At 40.8% G+C, this 19,321-nt stretch overlaps 2 protein-coding genes across 3 annotated transcripts; both read right to left on the bottom strand.

Annotated features, from left to right (window-relative positions):
• Positions 1–3,236: 3,236 nt before the first annotated feature.
• LOC116042267 lies at positions 3,237–8,769 on the bottom strand. Of its 2 annotated transcripts, XM_031288390.2 has the most exons (5): positions 8,583–8,769; positions 7,748–8,452; positions 7,500–7,625; positions 7,371–7,414; positions 6,367–7,280 (listed from the first exon to the last, which is right to left on the bottom strand). In XM_031288390.2, the coding sequence occupies exons 1-5, from the start codon at positions 8,674–8,676 to the stop codon at positions 7,161–7,163; spliced, it is 1,089 nt and encodes a 362-aa protein (XP_031144250.1). In that variant the 5' UTR covers positions 8,677–8,769; the 3' UTR covers positions 6,367–7,160. The 2 variants fall into 2 exon arrangements, with proteins under 2 accessions (XP_035861338.1, XP_031144250.1); XM_036005445.1 differs by lacking the exons at positions 6,367–7,280; positions 7,371–7,414; positions 7,500–7,625 and adding exons at positions 3,237–3,504; positions 3,583–3,708.
• A 7,007-nt stretch (positions 8,770–15,776) lies between these two features.
• On the bottom strand, positions 15,777–18,150 carry LOC116042271. Its single transcript, XM_031288395.2, has 5 exons — positions 17,948–18,150; positions 17,110–17,817; positions 16,754–16,879; positions 16,625–16,668; positions 15,777–16,177 (listed from the first exon to the last, which is right to left on the bottom strand). Exons 1-5 carry the CDS (start codon positions 18,039–18,041, stop codon positions 16,058–16,060), a joined length of 1,092 nt encoding a protein of 363 aa, XP_031144255.1. The 5' UTR covers positions 18,042–18,150; the 3' UTR covers positions 15,777–16,057.
• Between the last annotated feature and the right edge of the window lie 1,171 nt (positions 18,151–19,321).

Genomic DNA, 19,321 nt, shown 5'->3' with positions numbered 1-19,321 from the left:
TTCAGAACGTCCACGCGGTCCAATGTTTCCTTGTACATGTCACGCCAGATGTTTAAATTGTCTGATTTATTTTTGAGAGCCTGGAGTTCCTGCAGCAAGGCGTCATTTTCACAGCTCATGTGTTCATTTAATACCTTCACTGCCTCTACATCTTCCTCCAAATCATTATTTTTCTCGATCTCTTCGCGCATCTCATGAATCTGATGTCGCAAAGCCTCATTCTGCTGGCTAATCGCCTCTTTCTCAGCTTTTGCATCGTTGTAGGATTGCTGATGCCTCTCCTTGAGCTCCAGGAGTTGGCTTTGCAGGGCGGCGTTGTGCTGGCTCATTGCCTCTGTCTGCCGTTTTAATCCAGCACACATTATGTCCACACTAGTCTCATTTTGGAGTTCTTTCTGCAGGTAGTGAATCTCACTCTGCAGCTCCTCGTGCTCTTGTCTCACGGCCTCATATTCTTCTTTCACTTCATCAAAGTTGTTGAGCCGGTTTTTGAGATCACTAACTGTTTGTTGCAGAGTTTGACGCTGCAGATCCATCGCCTCATTTGAAGCTTTTGTTTCTTTACACAAAGCCTCAATAGTGGTGTAATTTTGCACCTTGTCGCTGAGCTCCCTCACTTCTTTTAAAAGGTAGTCACATTTCTTCTTTGCAGCTTTTTCCTCTGCCTTCCCTGTGGTGAACATTTCCTCCAAATTTTCCCAGCCATTGAACTGTCTCTGGCGCTTGTGAATTTGGTGGCGCAGGCTCTTAAGCTGTTGGGTGATGGCCTGCAGGCTCACACTCATTTCATCCTGGTTGCTAACCATAACTGTCGGTTCCTGGCGGAGGGCCATGGTGTCGTTCTTCAAGGACTCCAGAGGAAGGACCATGTTTTGGTTGCAACTTGTGTTCTGCTCTCTTAAAGCTTATCACTGAAAAATACTTCTCTGTTTAGCACAGAAATACAGAAGCAAGCTGTATTGTCGGTGTTGAAGAGATGCTAATCAACGCAGCACAGTAAAACCGTGATGAGATTCTCAGTACTCAGTGAGAGATCGCCTGTCAATCAACCTTCTAACAGAGAACTTTGATCTTGGTGAAGGTAGAATGGGTCACTTAGAATGTTGACATGAAAGGCACATGTACAGGATGTGACATCACTGCATTCTATTTCTATGATGCAACATATAGGCAGCTGTTGCCTTGGTAACAATGAACTGAGTTGCATAATGGGTAACATAGGTCTGTAAACAGCTGTTGCCTTGCTGACAAGGAATGAGTTGCATTTTGGGTAATGTAGGCAAAAAAGTGAATGGTTAGAATAAAAATGTTAACTCTGGTTGTGCTGCATTGACAAACATTTTTTTTTAACTGATCACTGTGAGTCTGCTATTGTTAAAGGAGTTATACTGTGGGAGTCTGATAATAATGTCACACACACATATCACGTCATGTCATGTTTTGCCGCTCATGATCACAATGCTAGACATCTGCCATTGTTGGACCATTTTACTTTTTACTCATGGCAACCAAGCTACGCAAATCAAACATTTTGATCATGATAAGTGTCTGCTGTTGGGTCATAAAGGCGGGGACACCAAGATACAGCAAGGCCTAGGCTTCCTATGTTGTTTTGGCAGTTCTGTCCAATTCTGTCAAACAAAGAGCGTCACTGCACTGTTCAGGCCAGTGATGAGTAAAACAGCTATGTTATCGGGCAGTCTGGCAAATATGGAGCCATGCTTAGATAAGGCATTACATTTGATCTGTGTGTGTGTGTGTGTGTGTGTATGTGTGTGTGATCTGTGTGTGATGGGATCCTCCAAGCAGCTGCAAACACCGTTGCATTGAGCACATATCACAGCTCAACACAATCTTATGAACGGGATCTTATGATATCGTACGAAAATGTATGCACAACAATCCGTATGATAAACTACAAAATTACAGTTAGGTGCCGGTCGCTTCAGCGGCCGTTGCAGTTGAGTTTAGCCGACGAAGGTTGACCGTCGTGGGTGACGAAAGTTTAGTTTAGACACCAAACCTTCTAGTTAAGATTAGAAAAAAAGATGTGGTTTGGATCTTAACACCGGTCCCCTCAAAGTTATAGGCTATTGTAAAATTCCATACATTCTTTACATATTTATTGAAAACCACTATTTACAGATACATCTGATCAAATCCTTAACAAATAAAGAGAAACATGTTAATAAGAGCTTTAAAGGTGCTGTCAGAGTGTCTGCTCCCCCACCCCCAATACAATGACGTTTCTTTCGTCTGCGTTGTTTACTTCTAAAAAGGTCAACCACAACATCTCTGCTCTGTACAGAAGCAGTACTCTTTACTTCTCTAAATGCCTCTCTGTGAAAATGTGGCTTCCTTCCAACGTGGCTTCTGAGAACCATCTGAGGTGATCTTACCTGGAAACCACAGAGCAGTTTAAAGTAGACTTATATTTATCTTAATATGATTTTACTGGTTTTCATCCAACTCATTTTTGGTATAAAACACATAAAGCTTGAGTCAGTTTGGTTTTGTATAGCAGTTTACATTTTCGTTACCCCACTTGAAGATAACCTTTTGTGGTTTGTTGGCGCACACACACACACACACACACACACACACACACACACACACACACACACACACACACACACACACACACACACAGTTTGGTCAATATTGAAATCATGGTTATATTTAACACGATTACCCATTGACTTTTGGAAGGATGTTGCATTTATTGAACTTAAAAAAACAGTGTAACACTTATACAAGTCAACAGTGAAAACACCAAGAACTGTGAAATTTCCCTTAATACTTTTCCCGTTGAACTTTTTGAGTTCCCCTTAAAACACACACACAAACACACACACACACACACACACACACACACACACACACACACACACACACACACACACACACACACACACACACACGTTAATACCTTACCTATTGAACTTTTTGAATTCCCCTTAAAAATAAACAATATAAAAATATTCTTAAATGTTCAAATAGCGGGACAAGACATAAAAAGAACTTACTTGCTAAATGTAATTTGCATAATAATTGTTTTTCTTGGTTACATTGTTTTTGTGATCGTTGGGAGCTGAAATCGTGATCAAAATTGGATTAATTGCAGAGCCCTGATACAAAGTGTCACATTAGCTCAACACAGCATCATCAAATTTTAACAAGCAGTATTCATTTACACACACAATGATTTAGACATATAGTGAGATTCATGTCATGTCTTAAGAAAAGCTTGTTCAATGAGATTACTGCAAGATGAGGCTTTAGCAATACAGAGTAAAAATGTTTAAATCATATTTACAAAACGGCTACATTACACAGTTAAAGTGACACACACACGTGTCATGTATTACACAGAGACAGAGATTAAACATGGCCAGCTCTACTGCTTCACACTAAAGTACACACATTCACTCCAGGTGTCGTCTCTCTGCATCTTTGATGCGTTCATCTTTGTTTTAGAGGAATCTGAAAATCTTGCTTGAGACTCTGAAAAACAGAAAGAAAAACTCACTACCATGCCATGATCAGTGAGTACATGCTGTAGATACAAACAGTACTACTAACCTGCACACAGGCAGCGGTTTCTGTTGTTCATCATACACATTAAGAAAGCCAGTAAAACACTCAGGATGGTGGTGAATGTCGATGTTCCACTCAAGAAATACACCAAGACAGGAGAGTACATCTCATCTGTAGAGAGACGGACATCAGAGACACTACAGAGCAGCTTTTATATCCCTCTGTGTTTAGATGAGACAACCTCTGCTGCAACAAAAACTCCCCAAAGACAAAGCCTTAAATCTGGAACCTACTTATCAATTGATGTCTGCTAGAAAAGTGCCTTACCTTCTAACTCCAGCTTGGTCCCGTTTCCAAACAGAATGTGTCCACATGAGGCAACAGCACAGTAGTAGGTCCCAGCATGAGGAAGATTCAGACTCTTCATCGGCAGCTTGTAGACACAGGTGTGTGTTTGTGTGTTGGGTTTCCTCTCACACTGATCATTCCTGCCTCCATGGGTGTAAATTAGTCCTGGCTGAGATTCCTCAGCATTTCCGAGAATAGCTGTTATGAACTAAAAACATAGTAACTGCAGCCACAAAAACAACAACTCACCCATTTTGCCCAAGAACAAACATGTCAGATACAAGAGAAACTTTGGAGATGTCATCGTCTTCGAATTCTTGTGTTGAATGAGAGAAATCTCAATCTTTTCTCCACTCTTAAGAGACAAGACTGCGTTTGATTGGCCAGCCTGAAGTGACACTGTACGTCCTACTTATGGAAACATGATCACATGCTCACTGTCAACTATAGTGTCAAGTTTGGTTGATGAGATTCACATGGTGTGAGGTATATAAAGAAAATAATGACTCTTTACCTTGGTATGTTATTTAACATTGGGGGGATAAATTACAGGTTATACAGCATAATGTTTACAGTGGACTCTAGTCATACTAAGCACTTGGCAGTGGGCTAACTGTCATTATGTAGAAGATAAGGTAAAATGCAGTTATAGTTTATTTGTAAAAGCATTAATGATATGAAGTTGAGTATTCATAAAAATTAAGAATATCTATAGACTGAGTCGATGCATTGTCCAGAAGTAAGTTGACTATGAATATCTATCCTTATATTGTTTTGGAGAATTTTGCTGAATTTACCCAACTTTAAAATACTTTAAAGCTATAGTGCGTACTTTCTGTCCTCCCCATGAGGAATTCTAAGTAATGACAACAAAACTGTCAGTGCGTCCACGTGAAACAAGCCTTCCGTGATCACGTACGCACCCCCACCCCTCCTCCACACAGTTGCTAGTATGTAAGGAGGACACGGAGGATTAAAAAAACATGATGGAATCTTCAGAAGAGGTCATTATCTTCACTCGAGCTTCTGCTCAGTTTCTTGATAGGCAGCTTGTAGACACAGGTGTGTGTTTATGTGTTGGGTTTCCTCTCACACTGATCAGTCCTGACTCCATGTGTGTATATGAGTCTCTCAGATGCTGGGACCTTCAAACCTGAACCTTCTACATTGACTAAGTTTCCCTCCGAACATTCAATAGATAATGTGTCAACAAATTCATTATGAATGAAACACAATCACGTGCTCTCTGTGACGTATACTGCCAAGTTTCGCTCTTCAAAAAATAAATTTACCACAGACATCACTTGTTAAACGGCATGTACTCACACCTCACACCTTTTTCTCACTTTAAAGTTGTGGTTTTTGTCTGTTTTGGAAACACCAGTTTACCATCGACTGCAGTTTGCTAATGCTTAACCTTTGTCAATGAAACAAGAGAGGAAATATCATGCAGGCATACTAATTTATTAAAATACACTAAGAATACAGCATGGTAATCATTTGTCAGAGTTTTTTGTTACATTTGCTGAATACAGATGGCTCTGGTCCTCTGATAGAAGGCTCAGTGATGAAGCAAACTAAAACTGTGCATTAACCTCCTCTAAAGTTATGACTAATACACTGGCTTATTCCTTTAAAGGTGTGTTGATTCCACCTCAGTGTTTATCCTGGCTAATCTATGATATTGACCTCTGTAATGTTTTCTAATCCAGAGCAGATCTGCTGTCTGCTTTTCTCTGATCTGAAGCAAATTGTCACTTCCTCCCAGACCTTTCTTAGAACCACCTGAGGCCCTCTTACCTGGAAACCACAGAGCAGCTTACATGAGTAGAGTTGTAAATCTCTCAGTGCTATATACTTCCTGGTTTTATATGACGCCATGTTTGTTTAAAAACCCCAATAAAAAATAAAATTAAAAAAAAAAGTTTAGATAGAGCATTTCAAAAATAAATCTACAAAGTGCTTCACGGACATAAAAACTCAAAACATTATCTGAATATTCATGAACAATCTTAGCTTGTCTTTTCTCGTTTACATTTTGCTCACCACAATATTATCATTTATGGTTTGCACACGTACACACACACACAAACACAAACGCACACACACACGTACACACATACACATGCACACACACCCACACACACGTACACACACGTACACACACGTACACACACACACATACTGTACACACACACATACTGTACACACACATTCTGTAAACACACACACACCCATACATACTGTACACACACACACATACTGTACACACACACATACAAACACACACGTACACACACACACACATACACAAACACACACACACGTACACGCACACACACAGTTCCTTTATATACACACATACTGTAAACACACACATACTGTAAACACACAAACATACTGTACACACACATACTGTACACACACACACACACACACACTCTCTCTGTCTCTCTCTCTCTCTCTCTCTCTCTCTCTCTCTCTCAAGCTCAATATGTCCCAGTAGTTCAGAACAAAACCTTACAAAACCATAGAGAGATTTTTCCATGACACGGCCGACCACATGGAAACAAAAAGAGTTTGGGTTTGTGGCACGCAATCAACACAATCACTCAATCAACTAGTTCTTGTCATCACATACAGAGCCCTCCGTGATCCGGCACCTGCCTGCTTTGGAGACCTGCTGTACCCTTAAGTGTTCAGGTCTTTGAGGTCCTCAGATCAGGGCTTACTGGCTGTTCACCGTACAAAGCTGAAAGCTAAAGGTATCAGAGCTTACCAAAAGACACATCTTTTTAGTCAAGCTTTCAATTAGCCACATTGTTGACTGTATTACTCTGTATTTTGATATTCCTTGCCTTTGTGATTTATTGAGATTTTTATTGAGGATCATTGGGTTTTAACCTATTAATTTATTAGGCCTGTGAAGTACTTTGTAACTGCATGTATTAGGTGCTATATGAATAAACGTAAGACAACAAAATGCCATCATGATTTACCTCTCAGATGGTTTGGGTTGTTCCCTATGCTAAGAACAGCACCAGAACCTAATATGTAAGGTTATTACAAACCACTGGGACAGACACAGTGGAAATCATTGTACTTGATACATTGTCATTACAAAAACCTTATTTTGGCTTCTGTTGGTTTATTACAAGGTAAAACCCTTACATCATACATGTATAGGTAAAATAATGTAAACATTTTGTTTTCCTGTTTCAAGAAAAGCCAAATTACAAAACACTTTTTTTTAAAAGATGAAGACATGTCCATTTTTATTGTTTTGTACCAGAGTACACACATTCATCCTCTGTGTCGTCCCTCTGTCTTCTCGATCTGCTTTCCTTGTTTACCCTCAAAGCGGCGTAATGGAGATTTTCCTCATTTTTGTAACCCTAGCAATGAAACGTAAAACTGTAAATCAGAATTTGTACACAGCCATTGTTAAGTTATAAAAATATGTTACGTTAATCAGCCAAAAATACCTCTGCATTCATTGTTGAGGATGCGGAAACTCTTGCGTGGGACCCTGAAATATAATGGAAAGCTGTGTTTCTGTACTGCCATGTTCAAAAATGACACTCTGTAGATACTGTACAAACGGCAGCATTTACCTGTACATTGGCAGCTGTTTCTCTTGTTCATAATGTACAGAAAAAAAGCCAGTAAAACACTCAGGATGGTGGTGAATGCCAAAGCACCACTCAAGAAATACACCAAGACAAGAGAGTTCACCTCATCTGCTGTGAGACATTAGGACAAAGCACAGAGCTTTCAAATGTTATTCTCTTTTTATCTAAGACAATGCTTAACACAATAACAATTCATTAGCTGAGACAAGTTCTGCTAGAAAGTTCCTTACCTTCAAACTCCAGCTTGGTCCCGTTTCCAAACAGAATGTGTCCACATGAGGCAACAGCACAGTAGTAGGTCCCAGCATGAGGAAGATTCAGACTCTTCATCGGCAGGTTGTAGACACAGGTGTGTGTTTGTGTGTTGGGTTTCCTCTCACACTGATCATTCCTGCCTCCATGGGTGTAAATGAGTCCTGGCTGAGATTCCTCCGACTTCTTGAACCAGTAAACACTGTGTTCTCCATCACAGGTCCCAGTGTGTACTGTACAGTTCAGAGTCACCGAGCCTCCTGGCTGGATGCTCTCAGATGCTGACTGATGGACCGTAGCTGAGACCTTCAAACCTGAACCTTCTACATTGACTAAGGTTCCCTCCGCAAATTCAATAGATAATGAATAACTTGCACAGTAGTAGGTAGCTGAGTCTGAAACGCGCAAATCTGTGATCTTCAAGTGATATTTACCTGTTTCAGTATCCAATGTGAAGCGTGGATTGTTTTTGTATTCATCATGAAATATTCCATTTCTTTCATACTTGTAGTAAGTAGAGATGAGCCGTGGTTTCTGTCCCAGAGTTTGCTTATACCAGTAAAACCTTGAAGCAACATCACCTTCATAGAAACATCTCAAAGTGAAGTCATCCCCAGTTTTAGCTGATACAAAACTACTCGGTTGATGAAGAGATGAGGAGAATTTTGGATCAGTCGTCTGAGCTGTAGTGATAGGAGAGACAAAGCAAATGCACCTTATTAACATGTGAAAAACATAACGGAATATCAGAACTAATGTCATGAGTAGTGGCTTAACAAATTCAAACTTGCAGTCACAAAAAAGACAACTCACCAACTTTTCTGAAGAACAAACACATCAGATAGAAGAGAAACTTTGGAGATGTCATCGTGTTCAAATTGTCGTGCTGAATGGAAAGAATCTGCATTTTGTCTCCACTCTTCAGAGACAAGGATGCATTTGATTGGCCAACCAGAAGTGACTCTGTACATCCTATTTAGGAAACTTGATCACATGCTCACTGCCACTGTAGAAAAACAGGCTTACTATTCATGGTGTCTTTGGTTATAGTCCTAAAGATATTAATTTATAAATCATTGTTTGGTTTTATGATAATGTTAACACTAATAACATACATTAGGGCTTAGTCATGCTAAACATTTGGCAATAAGCTAATCATATATTACAACAGGGCATTATTAATTGCCAGATATTAATGGATGACATTAACACTTCACACAAGTACAAGTGCAAATTTAACAAATATAGTTCAAATACACATTAAAAGATGTGCACATATATCAACATTTTAATAAAAACACAGCAAGCTTTCACTCACATTAGCTGATACAAACCCACTCTCTCTTGATGATGAAATGAGGAGAATTTCGGATTATTTGACTGAGCTGGTGTGAAATGAGAGAGAAAGCAAATGCACAATTACTTTCATGTGACATATCAATCAGTAGTAACGATCTGAGGTGTGACTGACTTTTAATTTGGAACACATGTTGGCAATAACCTGAAGTGGAAAATTAACACTGACCTCCATTGTACTAGGGTTTTGCCAGAAGTGAAGTGAAAGCAAATAGATACCACTAAGGTAAAGTTGGACAGGCTTTGAAAACTTTTCTATTCATCCTGTTCAACATTTTTGAAAATATATTTTCTTAAATGGGTCTTTTTCTTTGACCATTACATCCCGTCAATATATTTTAGAATGCGGTATATTATATTTTTAGTAATTAATTCACTCAGTGTCAGTAGTATTTTAATTAAGTAGTATTGTATGATTAAAGAACTGTTTTCAGAAGTGTGGTATTTCTATCTATTGCGTGTAAGAGCGCAAATGCCGCTACATCTTGTCGAAAACCACAACGCCTGCTGCACTAAAAGCTTAAAAAGTAAAGAGGTAGAGGTCAATGGGTCCCTGAGTAATGACTGGAAGGTAGACAGTAACTCATACAGCCTCAAGTGTTGTGAACAGATGCTAACTATCTGGCCCTTTGGCTTTTTCCCAGTGCTGCCAAAGGACTGCTGACAAGTAAAAAAAGAAAAAGAAATCGAGGAATAGCAGGTCTAGAGATATGGTGGTGATGACAACGATTTTTGGAGGGCAGTAATGGATGTCAGAAAAAGGAGGAGTCGATTTTGAAATGGGAGAATAAGACGCCCTGGGAAGACATTGCTGCATTTGTGCCATTTCTATGTTACCGTTACAGGTTTCTCCTTCAGTAACGTCTCATGACTCATATTTCTCTGAAAATTCCAGTATGATATAAAATAAACAAATGTTGGGATCAGCAGTTGTGTTAAACCTGATTTTAAGATTAAACTGACCTCTGGAGACAAGACACACATGTGGCACATGTGGACGCAGACAAAGAGATCTTGGCCTGGGCCAAGCCTCAGCCTTGTCACCAAACTCCCACAGGTCACCCCAAGGGAAAAGATCACAAAATGACCGAATGACTACGAAGGTGTGGCCAAAGTGGTCAAAACTCTAAAAACTACAGGCTTGTAGTTCACACCTTCCAGAGTACTCTGGATCCCCTTTCGCTCAACGGCCCCTGAACACAGCATGAAGTCGGGGCCTATAAAACCTTTGGACGCAACTTTGTCCATTGTTTTCCGTTGCAACCCCATTGCTGCAGGGAGCGCGCAAGTGTTTGTGCAAAATACTTCCACTTCTGGACAAAGTGGATTTATTTCTTGGTGTTCTGAAGAACACTACTGGATCCTGTAAAACACGCACCTTGTGTTTCCAAAAGAGAAAACGTTTCTCTACCAGAAAATCTAAAAGTGGACACCGCTTTTCTTTTCCTTTCATCAAGTCGACCTAGCTTGTGCCCCGCTGCCCTGAGGAGCACCCAGCTTGTCCGAGCCCGTTGACGAGCGGCCAGATTGCATTCTGTTTTTTCGTGGAAACTTACGGACTGATGGACTACATACAGTAAGGCTTAGTGCTCTGGGCAGAGATAGAATATAGTAAGTTTATTAATGTATAAAGGCTAATGTTGCCATTGTTTACCATTAATGTGATCAATTAATAAGCGCTACTGGTGCGCGTTTGATTTATTAATCTATGATTGTGACCGCTGAGTCAAATCTATTTTCTGTGAATGTACTCTGATCACGGTGCATTTATTGATATGTTGTGTTGGATATGTAGCTTGTTCAGACTGTAAACGCTATTTGTGCTTCTCCCACTGCTGAGGAGTTTAGTTACTGTTCGGCGAGATAATAATCTCCGTCGGTCCGTCTGTTCACAGCCATGAGGCGTCAAGAACGCCACCCTGCGGTCTGTGTAGACCGGCGGAGCCGTGTTATCTCTGCGAAGAATCAGCTGTTTAGCACACCGGAGTGGTTATAATGAACGTCCCCTCAGTCAGACGAAATTCTCAGAGTCTGCCCTAATTTCACGTTGCTCCAGACCTGAGTGACTGAGAGGGCTGATCATTATTGATAACTAAGATCTAAATGTGTCTCTTTCTTTTCTTTCCTCTTTCACTAACGGCTCAAACACACACACACCCACACACACCCACCCACACACACACACACACACACACACACACACACACACACACACACACACACGTACGAACAACTGCCCTCCTTGGAGCGTCTTTGTGTCAGCAACACGTTGGGTGGAGAGCTAACTAGCTAACTGGCTAGCTTAGCCATGTGGAGCTGAAACACAGCCCACCACCACCCTCTTGAGGCTAAATAGCTTTTGTGCAGCTAACACTTCAACTTCACTTCAATGAGCTAACGGCTAATCTGGGCGTGACCGCGCAACCCACGAGTTTCGTCACCCCCCTCCTCCTCGCACTCTCTCTCTCACACACACACACACACACACACACACACACACACACGCACACAGAGACACAGAGGGTCTCATCACATGCTGGTTTGTTTTTGCTTTGTTTTGGTTGTAGTTTAAAAAAGGGTATATTGGTTTTAAATGATCGAAGGATTATTGATTGGCCATTGATAATTTTGAAGTTAATAAATTCTACTATCATCGCGCGTTTAGATGCACTGGCCACGGTTACATTCGGTAGCCTGGTGCGCAGTCTCCTCGTGACAGTCTACCATGTAGCAACATTCACTTCTAACATTTAACTTAACATAACTACCAAGATAACATTACGTGTATTTGTATGTGATATAATACTTTCCCCTTGGTAATGTAGCCTATGAATTTCCATGAACACAATTCTAAAATGCATGAGACATAAGGCTTCTGGGATCGGTTGATAACTAGACACCCGTTTGAATATAGACTCATGCAGTACCCTCGGTTACGATCCTTAAGGTCTCGTTCAGTATCCTGGTGCGTGGTCTCCTCGCGACAGCCTAGCCTACCTACCATGTAGCAACATTCACTTCTCTAACATTTATCTTAACATAACTACCAAGATAACACGACGTGTATTTGTATGTGATGTACTTCCCCATCGATAATATGAATTGCCATGAATACAATCATCTAAGATGCACCAGAAACAAGGCTCGGTTAATAACTCAAACTTGCCAAGAACCAAGACATCGCTTGATTACATTAGACTCGAGCGGCCGGTTGAGCGGTTACATTCGGTCTTGTTCAGTAGCCTGGTGCGCGGTCTAGGTAGCTCATTTCCTGATTGTTTCTACCACCACCACTCCAGTGGAGGCGGTAATGAGCTAGATTACTACACACACAGTAGTAGAAGTATACCAGCGACACACATGCATGGATGTATTAAGAGAACAGGAGTGAGTCGGTTCATTGACGTTTGGCACTCGATTCTCACGGTTCTTCGGTCAGTTTGTCAACACTAATTTTAAAGGGAACACCACTTAATGAGACTGTTTCACAGTTTGATTATTGGTCCCTGATTCCAGGGTGGTGCCCCGTTTTGATTGTTTGTTGATTTGATAAAGTTATTAATAACCATATTCATAACTTTATTAATATTGATAAAACATCTTTGATAATTTTCCAATAATTTAATCTGTACCCTACGAATTCCAACAAATGACGCCCCGTGTGAGCCTGTTAGATACCAGCGTTATTACAACATTTATGCATAATAATCCATAATTTTAAATATTATTTTTTGGAGAAAAAAGAAAATATATTTTTGAAATTTTTTTTCTGCAACATAACGCTCCGTGCGAGCATTGAATACCAGCTTCATTGCAACATTTATACATAATTGTCGGATACATAATTGCTCTGGCGTGCTGAGCAAAGAACAGAGTTCAATTCTCCCCCTCAGAGGAGAGCCCTTTCTCCTCCTCCTTGGTCTCCTCACATTCAGAGAGACCTTTCTTCTTCTCCGCCACCTCGGTGGAGAACCCACTCTTCCTCTTCCCAGAGAAAAGACCATTCTTCTTCTCCACCAGCTCGGTGGGGAAAACGCTGTTCCTCACCTTCCCTGAGGAGGAGAGATCACCACTCCCCTGCCAAAAGGGGTAGGGATCTCTTGCAACATCAGAGAAGCAGGTGGAATCAGAGTTCCGTCCACTGACAAACAGTACGAGCCACAAACCTCGCCATCCCACTTTGGTCAGACTCCATCCCCACTGCCAAAGGAGGAGCCGTCCTCAACTGAGTGACTATGATTCTTCTGATGTTCCGAATGGCCCCCGCCAGCTCCAAAAACATCTGAGCACTCGCCAGATCGAGCCTTGGCTGCATGATCCTCTCCGACTCCGAAAAAGTGTCCGGTTTTTACCAACGGGTAGGTAAACTGACACCTTTGCACGTCCAAGAATCACGTGATTCAGCCTTTGACCCTGGGCCTGACCCTCCTACCACATCCAACGGTCCAGCCGACCTGGATGAACCTACTTGGCTCCCCTCAGAGCCTCCAGTCACTTTGGTCTACTCAGAGACCACGGCTAGCAGCCTAGTGAACTCCAGTAAGGAGGTGTCAGAGCTGGTCATATTTGAGAGTTATCAAGAGCCTCCAGCGACCCGTTTGCTGGAAACAGGTGCTCCACCCTTCAAGGAGACACCCCAGCTAATTTCTGATTGCAACATCCTGCTTCCTGAAGAAGCCAGATCTTCTCCACTTGTTAAAGAGGAAGAAAACTTCCAAACTCTCAAAAGTTTCATCCACCGCAGTGGATACTTTGTGTAGCTCAAAGCCACACTCTGCCTGGGCTCCACCCAGAGGGTGACCCTTGTGCATCCTATTCACCTCTGTGTCAGTGACACAGAAGACTTGGTCACCGGTCACAACCACCTGAAACCGGGCCCACTCACTGACTGCCACTGTGGACACAGTCAGGCTCAGGTCGACATCCTGAAGCCAATTCATCCTGGAGGCAGTCTGCCAGCCCCAGACGGACAAGTCACCGTTATTCATGAGCAAATGGCCATGATTCTTCCAAATGGCTCTGACTCTTCCTTGCTGCTGGCGAGTACACAGCTGCCGCAGTCTGGCAGCCGCCGCAGTCTGGCAGCTTTGATTTTTCCAACCCTCACAGGTCTTTCCTTTGCTCGCTGAACACAATCGATGCACCGCGCCGTCCCTGTATGGTTGAAGGTGCACCCTTCTATGGCACCACGCCCACAGACTTGCCCATATTACCTGCCGTCAGGCCAGATCTGGGCGTGACCACGCAACCCACGAGTTTCGTCACCCTCCTCCTCCTCGCACTCTCTCTCACACACACACACACATGCACACAGAGACACAGAGGGTCTCATCACATGCTGGTTTGTTTTGGTTGTAGTTTAAAAAAAGGGTACATTGGTTTTAATTGATCGAAGGATTATTGATTGGCCATTGATAATTTTGAAGTTAATAAATTCTACTATATTTTAAATAGCAGTTGTCTGTGATTGTTTTATTCTGTTGTAATAATTGCTGGTTGAACACAGGTAGTGCTCGAATTCATCCTTCCTTTTGTTCCTTTAAAGAATACCAGATAGATAGATAGATAGAAGATCTGTATTTTAAAGGGAACACCACCTAAATGAGACTGTTTCATAGTTTGATTATTGGTCCCTGACTCCAGGGTGGTGTCCTGTTTTTGATTGTTTGTTGATTTAATAAAGCTTTATTAATATTGATAAAACATATTTGATAATTCTTTAATAATATATAGGTTAATAACTCATAATATTAATAACTATAATAATTGAATCTGTACCCTACAAATTACAACACAAACATGGATGCCTCACATCGACCAAAGTCTATATTTAAGGTAGTTTAATGCTTATTGAATGGCTATAGTACTATATTGACCATGCACAGTATTGTGAATCCTCGGACAACCAACTCTTCACTCATTCAACTGTCTTCCTTGAGTGGTCTTGTGGTCTGAATGCAAATCGTAAAAATGGGAATCTTTTTCTATCTCTGCCAGCCGTCTCATGTGATGTCAGTGTGGCAGAATGAATAGAGTAAAGATCTGGAAGGGAGAGGAGGAAGAAGACAGCAAGACTGTGACCGAACAAGATATTTTTGTGGGGGGAATTTGAATGGATCTCCTTTTTTTTATATGCAGAATTGTCTTTAATAAGAATCATGTACGTTGTACCATGGGCTGTACAAAAGCTCCAGGAAACACAATCTGGGCCAAAGAGCTCCAGCTTGTCTCATATATGCACCAAATGTGTGTCCACAAATCAGTTAAAAAAATTGTTTCTGTTATGCCAGGGATGGATTAGGTCAGTCACATGCTTTCTCCAGTTCACATAATAATAATATAATCATATTTTACACAGCAGTTTTCAAGTATTCACCACAAAGTGCTTTCCAGATTAAAAGATTTACAGGATATTAATTAGGAATCAGAAACCCATGTAAGCCCCCCTCCACCCATGACATACAAAATTACAACATGAGAGCACACATGTCAAGCAGCACTTCATTGAATGGTGAAAGTGCAAGATAGAATGCCAATAAAAGAAACATGTATTGAAAAACAACTAAAAATACTAAAATGATACAGTATGGCAAAATGGCATGGTGCCACGCTAACCGGGGATTGAACACACATACACACAAAGTGTCAAGGTTAAAGTATTTCATGTAGAAATAAGATTTATTTGATCATTATAGCTACAAAATGTACATGGAAATGCAAAATTCACATTAAAGCATTAAGAAAAAGAGACAAATGAGAAGCCCAAGAGGAGCTTTTTAAGGCAAGCAATGCACCTGTCCTAACTGTACCGGAAAAATGCAAAACAACAAAGAATCTGCATCTTAATAAAACTTATCTCAAGATCTATATTAATATCTACATTACACATCTTACGTTTTCACTCACACAATGCAAATGAAACATGTCCAGCTCTATTGTTTAACACTGGAGTACACACATTCATCGTTGGTGTTGTTCCTCTGCCTTCTCGATCTGTTGGGCAGATTGACACTTAGAGCAGCATAATGGAGGTTGTCTGTATCTTGGTAACCCTGGTAAAAAAATTATAAAAGGTAGATCTATCACAATATGGTTCCTAACAGAAATAATATTGACAAGACAGTTAATTGTGGCGCTATCAGAATACTTTATTGATCCTCTCAGGGAAATTGTTGAATAACAGTTGCTCCCAGTCAAATTTAAGGCATAACTAAGACTAAGAATCAGTCAATAAGAGTATAAAGTTACATAGCTAAAGTGCAGAAATAAAACATTAAGCAAGTAAAATTAAGTTTATGTTGCTATACAATGTACAGTATACAGTAGTAGTAGAAAACAGTATTGCACATAATTGTCCAAGAGTATTTAACAATGTAGAGATGTGATATGGAAATATGTATTGTGAGTCTAGTTTTGCCACTCCAAGTGTGTAATACTCAGAGGGAGACTATAAAAGATGGCTGAATGGCTTTTTCACAGTTAAACAAAACTGTACACACCTCTGCATTTGCTGTGGAGGGAGATGGAAATCTTGCTTGGTTCTCTGGTTGTACAACACGGAAAACATTATTTTATTTAAAAGCAAAATTCTGTGAACTCAAGCTGCCAGATATAAAAAGTGCAGTTACCTGCAGTTTGGCAGCTGTTTCTCTTGTTCACCTTGTACAATGAGAAAGCCAGTAAAGCACTCAGGATGGTGGTGAATGTTAAAGCACCGCTCAAGAAATACACCAAACCAGGAGAGTCCACCTCATCTGTAGAGAGACGGACACCAGAAACAGATTTTTCAATATATTTCCTGTTTTTATCCCAAGTTTGGGCAGTGAGTTACAATAACTAGTCAAGTCAATTTTATTTTGTCCAGAATCTGAAATTTTCCTGAAAGGGGTTTACAATCCAATAGACAAACCCCTCAAATTGGGAAACTATTTTCCACTCTTTACTATCCATCAGATGAGACAGCATGTGCTAGAAAGTAACTTACCCTCTAACTCCAGCTTGGTCCCGTTTCCAAACAGAATGCGTCCACATGAGGCAACAGCACAGTAGTAGGTCCCAGCATGAGAAAGATTCAGACTCTTCATCGGCAGCTTGTAGACACAGGTGTGTGTTTGTGTGTTGGGTTTCCTCTCACACTGATCATTCCTGTCTCCATGGGTGTAAATTAGTCCTGGCTGAGATTCTTCCGACTTCTTGAACCAGTAAACACTGTGTTCTCCATCACAGGTCCCAGTGTGTACTGTACAGTTCAGAGTCACAGAGCCTCCTGGCTGGATGCTCTCAGATGCTGACTGATGGACCGTAGCTGGGACCTTCAAACCTGAACCTTCTACATTGACTACGGTTCCCTCCGCAAATTCAAAACTATATGTGAAGCTACTTGCGCAGTAGTAAGTAGCCGAGTCTGAAGCACGCAAATCTGTGATCTTTAGGTGATGTTTACCATTTTTCATATCCAGTGTGAAGCGTGAATTGTTCTTGAATTCATCATGAAAAATCCTCTTTACATTATATTTATCATATGTAGAGATGAGCTTTGGTTTCTGTCCCAGAGTTTGCTTATACCAGTAAAACCTTGAAGCAACATCACCTTCATACAAACATCTCAAAGTGAAGTCATCCCCAGTTTTAGCTGATACAAAACTACTCTGTTGATGAAGAGATGAGGAGAGTTTTGGATCAGTCGTCTGAGCTGTAGTGATAGGAGAGATGAAACAAATGCACCTTGTTAACATGTGAAAAACATAACGGAATATCAGAACTAATGTCATGAGTAGTGGCTTAACAAATTCAAATTTGCAGTTTCAAAAAATACAACTCACAAACTTTTCCGAAGAACAAACACATCAGATAGAAGAGAAACTTTGGAGATGTCATCGTGTTCAAATTGTCGTGCTGAATGGAAAGAATCTGCATTTTGTCTCCACTCTTCAGAGACAAGGATGCATTTGATTGGCCAACCAGAAGTGACTCTGTACATCCTATTTAGGAAACTTGATCACATGCTCACTGCCACTGTAGAAATACAGGTTTACCATTCATGGTGTCTTTGGTTTGTCCAGATTATTTGACTGAGCTGGTGTGACTTGAGACAAAGCAAATGCACAATTACTTTTATGTGACATATCAATCAGTAATTGAAAAAAATATTTGAACCATTTGTATGAGGAGTGACCATACTTCATAAAAGTTGGAATTACAAAAACAACTCATCCATTTCCCCCCAAAACAGACATGTCAGATACATCAAGTTTGGGGATGTCATCGTGTTTCAAATAACCGCGTTAAACTAAAATAATTTAGATTCAATAACCCCTACACACATTCATACATATGCATTAGGGATGAGCGAGTACAGCATTATCTGTATCTGTTAACCATATGAATTATCTGTATCTGTACTCGGACTGGGCGGGGCCTAACCCAGATGTGGGCGGGATTTAACCCAGATGTGGGTCGGTTTGTCTTGAAATGGGCGGGGCTTTAACCAGTATGTTATTTTAAGCATGCAATTGATATGGGTTGATCAGAAATTGTTATATTTATTGCTGATTAGTTTTCATACTCAACATAACTTTCTTTTTTTAACTTAATTTTTTTATGATCAGTGTGATTTTGGTTCTTTTTTATTTTTCTTATTTCCACACTGTGTGTGTGTGTGTGTGTGTGTGTGTGTGTGTGTGTGTGTGTGAGAGAGACAGAGAGTGGGGGGCGGGGGGGACTGTGTTCTACGGATCAAATAGTCCAACGCTGTTTTTCAGATCTGTTTAGAGCCAGCTGACGGTTTAAAAAAGAAAAAAAATCTCCGACAGGCAGAGACGCAACGCGAGTCGCATTCTACCAAGCACCAGGTCTGAACAAACCCCACCTTTACCAGAACTCTACTGGTTAATAAGTAAGTACTACAAACCAACGTAAAAAACAAACCTGAAGCTGAAAAAACCCTAAACATTAATGGAAAAGACCCGCGAACCTGAGTGACTGAGGGAGAGACAGACAGAGAGAGTTGTTCTGTGTGAGTGAGCAGAGCGGGACACACACAGCAACACAATAAATCTGTATGTGTGTAGGGAAGGGGCGCTGTGACGACTAGCCTATCACAGAACGCAGACACAGTCAGCTACCCAATGAGGATTTTTATTCAATCCGAGCACAGATATTGACTCGTATTACTCGTATAATACTCGTACTCGGCA

The sequence above is a fragment of the Sander lucioperca genome, chromosome 9, assembly GCF_008315115.2.
Source record: "Sander lucioperca isolate FBNREF2018 chromosome 9, SLUC_FBN_1.2, whole genome shotgun sequence".
In the NCBI taxonomy this organism is placed as follows: Eukaryota; Metazoa; Chordata; class Actinopteri; order Perciformes; family Percidae; genus Sander; species Sander lucioperca.
Note: the sequence above shows the minus strand (reverse complement) of the source record. Positions and strands in the feature narration are given on the sequence as shown.

Bases quoted from the DNA above. Each gene is read 5' to 3' on its own strand.
- LOC116042267 (XM_031288390.2), bottom strand. From the start codon at position 8,676: ATGCAGATTCTTTCCATTCAGCACGACAATTTGAACACGATGACATCT. The intron at 7,626-7,747 runs GTAAGGAACTTT...GTCTCACAGCAG, and splicing joins GACCAAGCTGGAGTTTGAAG to ATGAGGTGAACTCTCTTGTC. The intron at 7,415-7,499 runs GTAAATGCTGCC...ATTATATTTCAG, and splicing joins AAACAGCTGCCAATGTACAG to GGTCCCACGCAAGAGTTTCC.
- LOC116042271 (XM_031288395.2), bottom strand. From the start codon at position 18,041: ATGCAGATTCTTTCCATTCAGCACGACAATTTGAACACGATGACATCT. The intron at 17,818-17,947 runs GTGAGTTGTATT...CTATCACTACAG, and splicing joins TTTGTTCTTCGGAAAAGTTT to CTCAGACGACTGATCCAAAA. The intron at 16,669-16,753 runs GTAACTGCACTT...TTGTACAACCAG, and splicing joins AAACAGCTGCCAAACTGCAG to AGAACCAAGCAAGATTTCCA.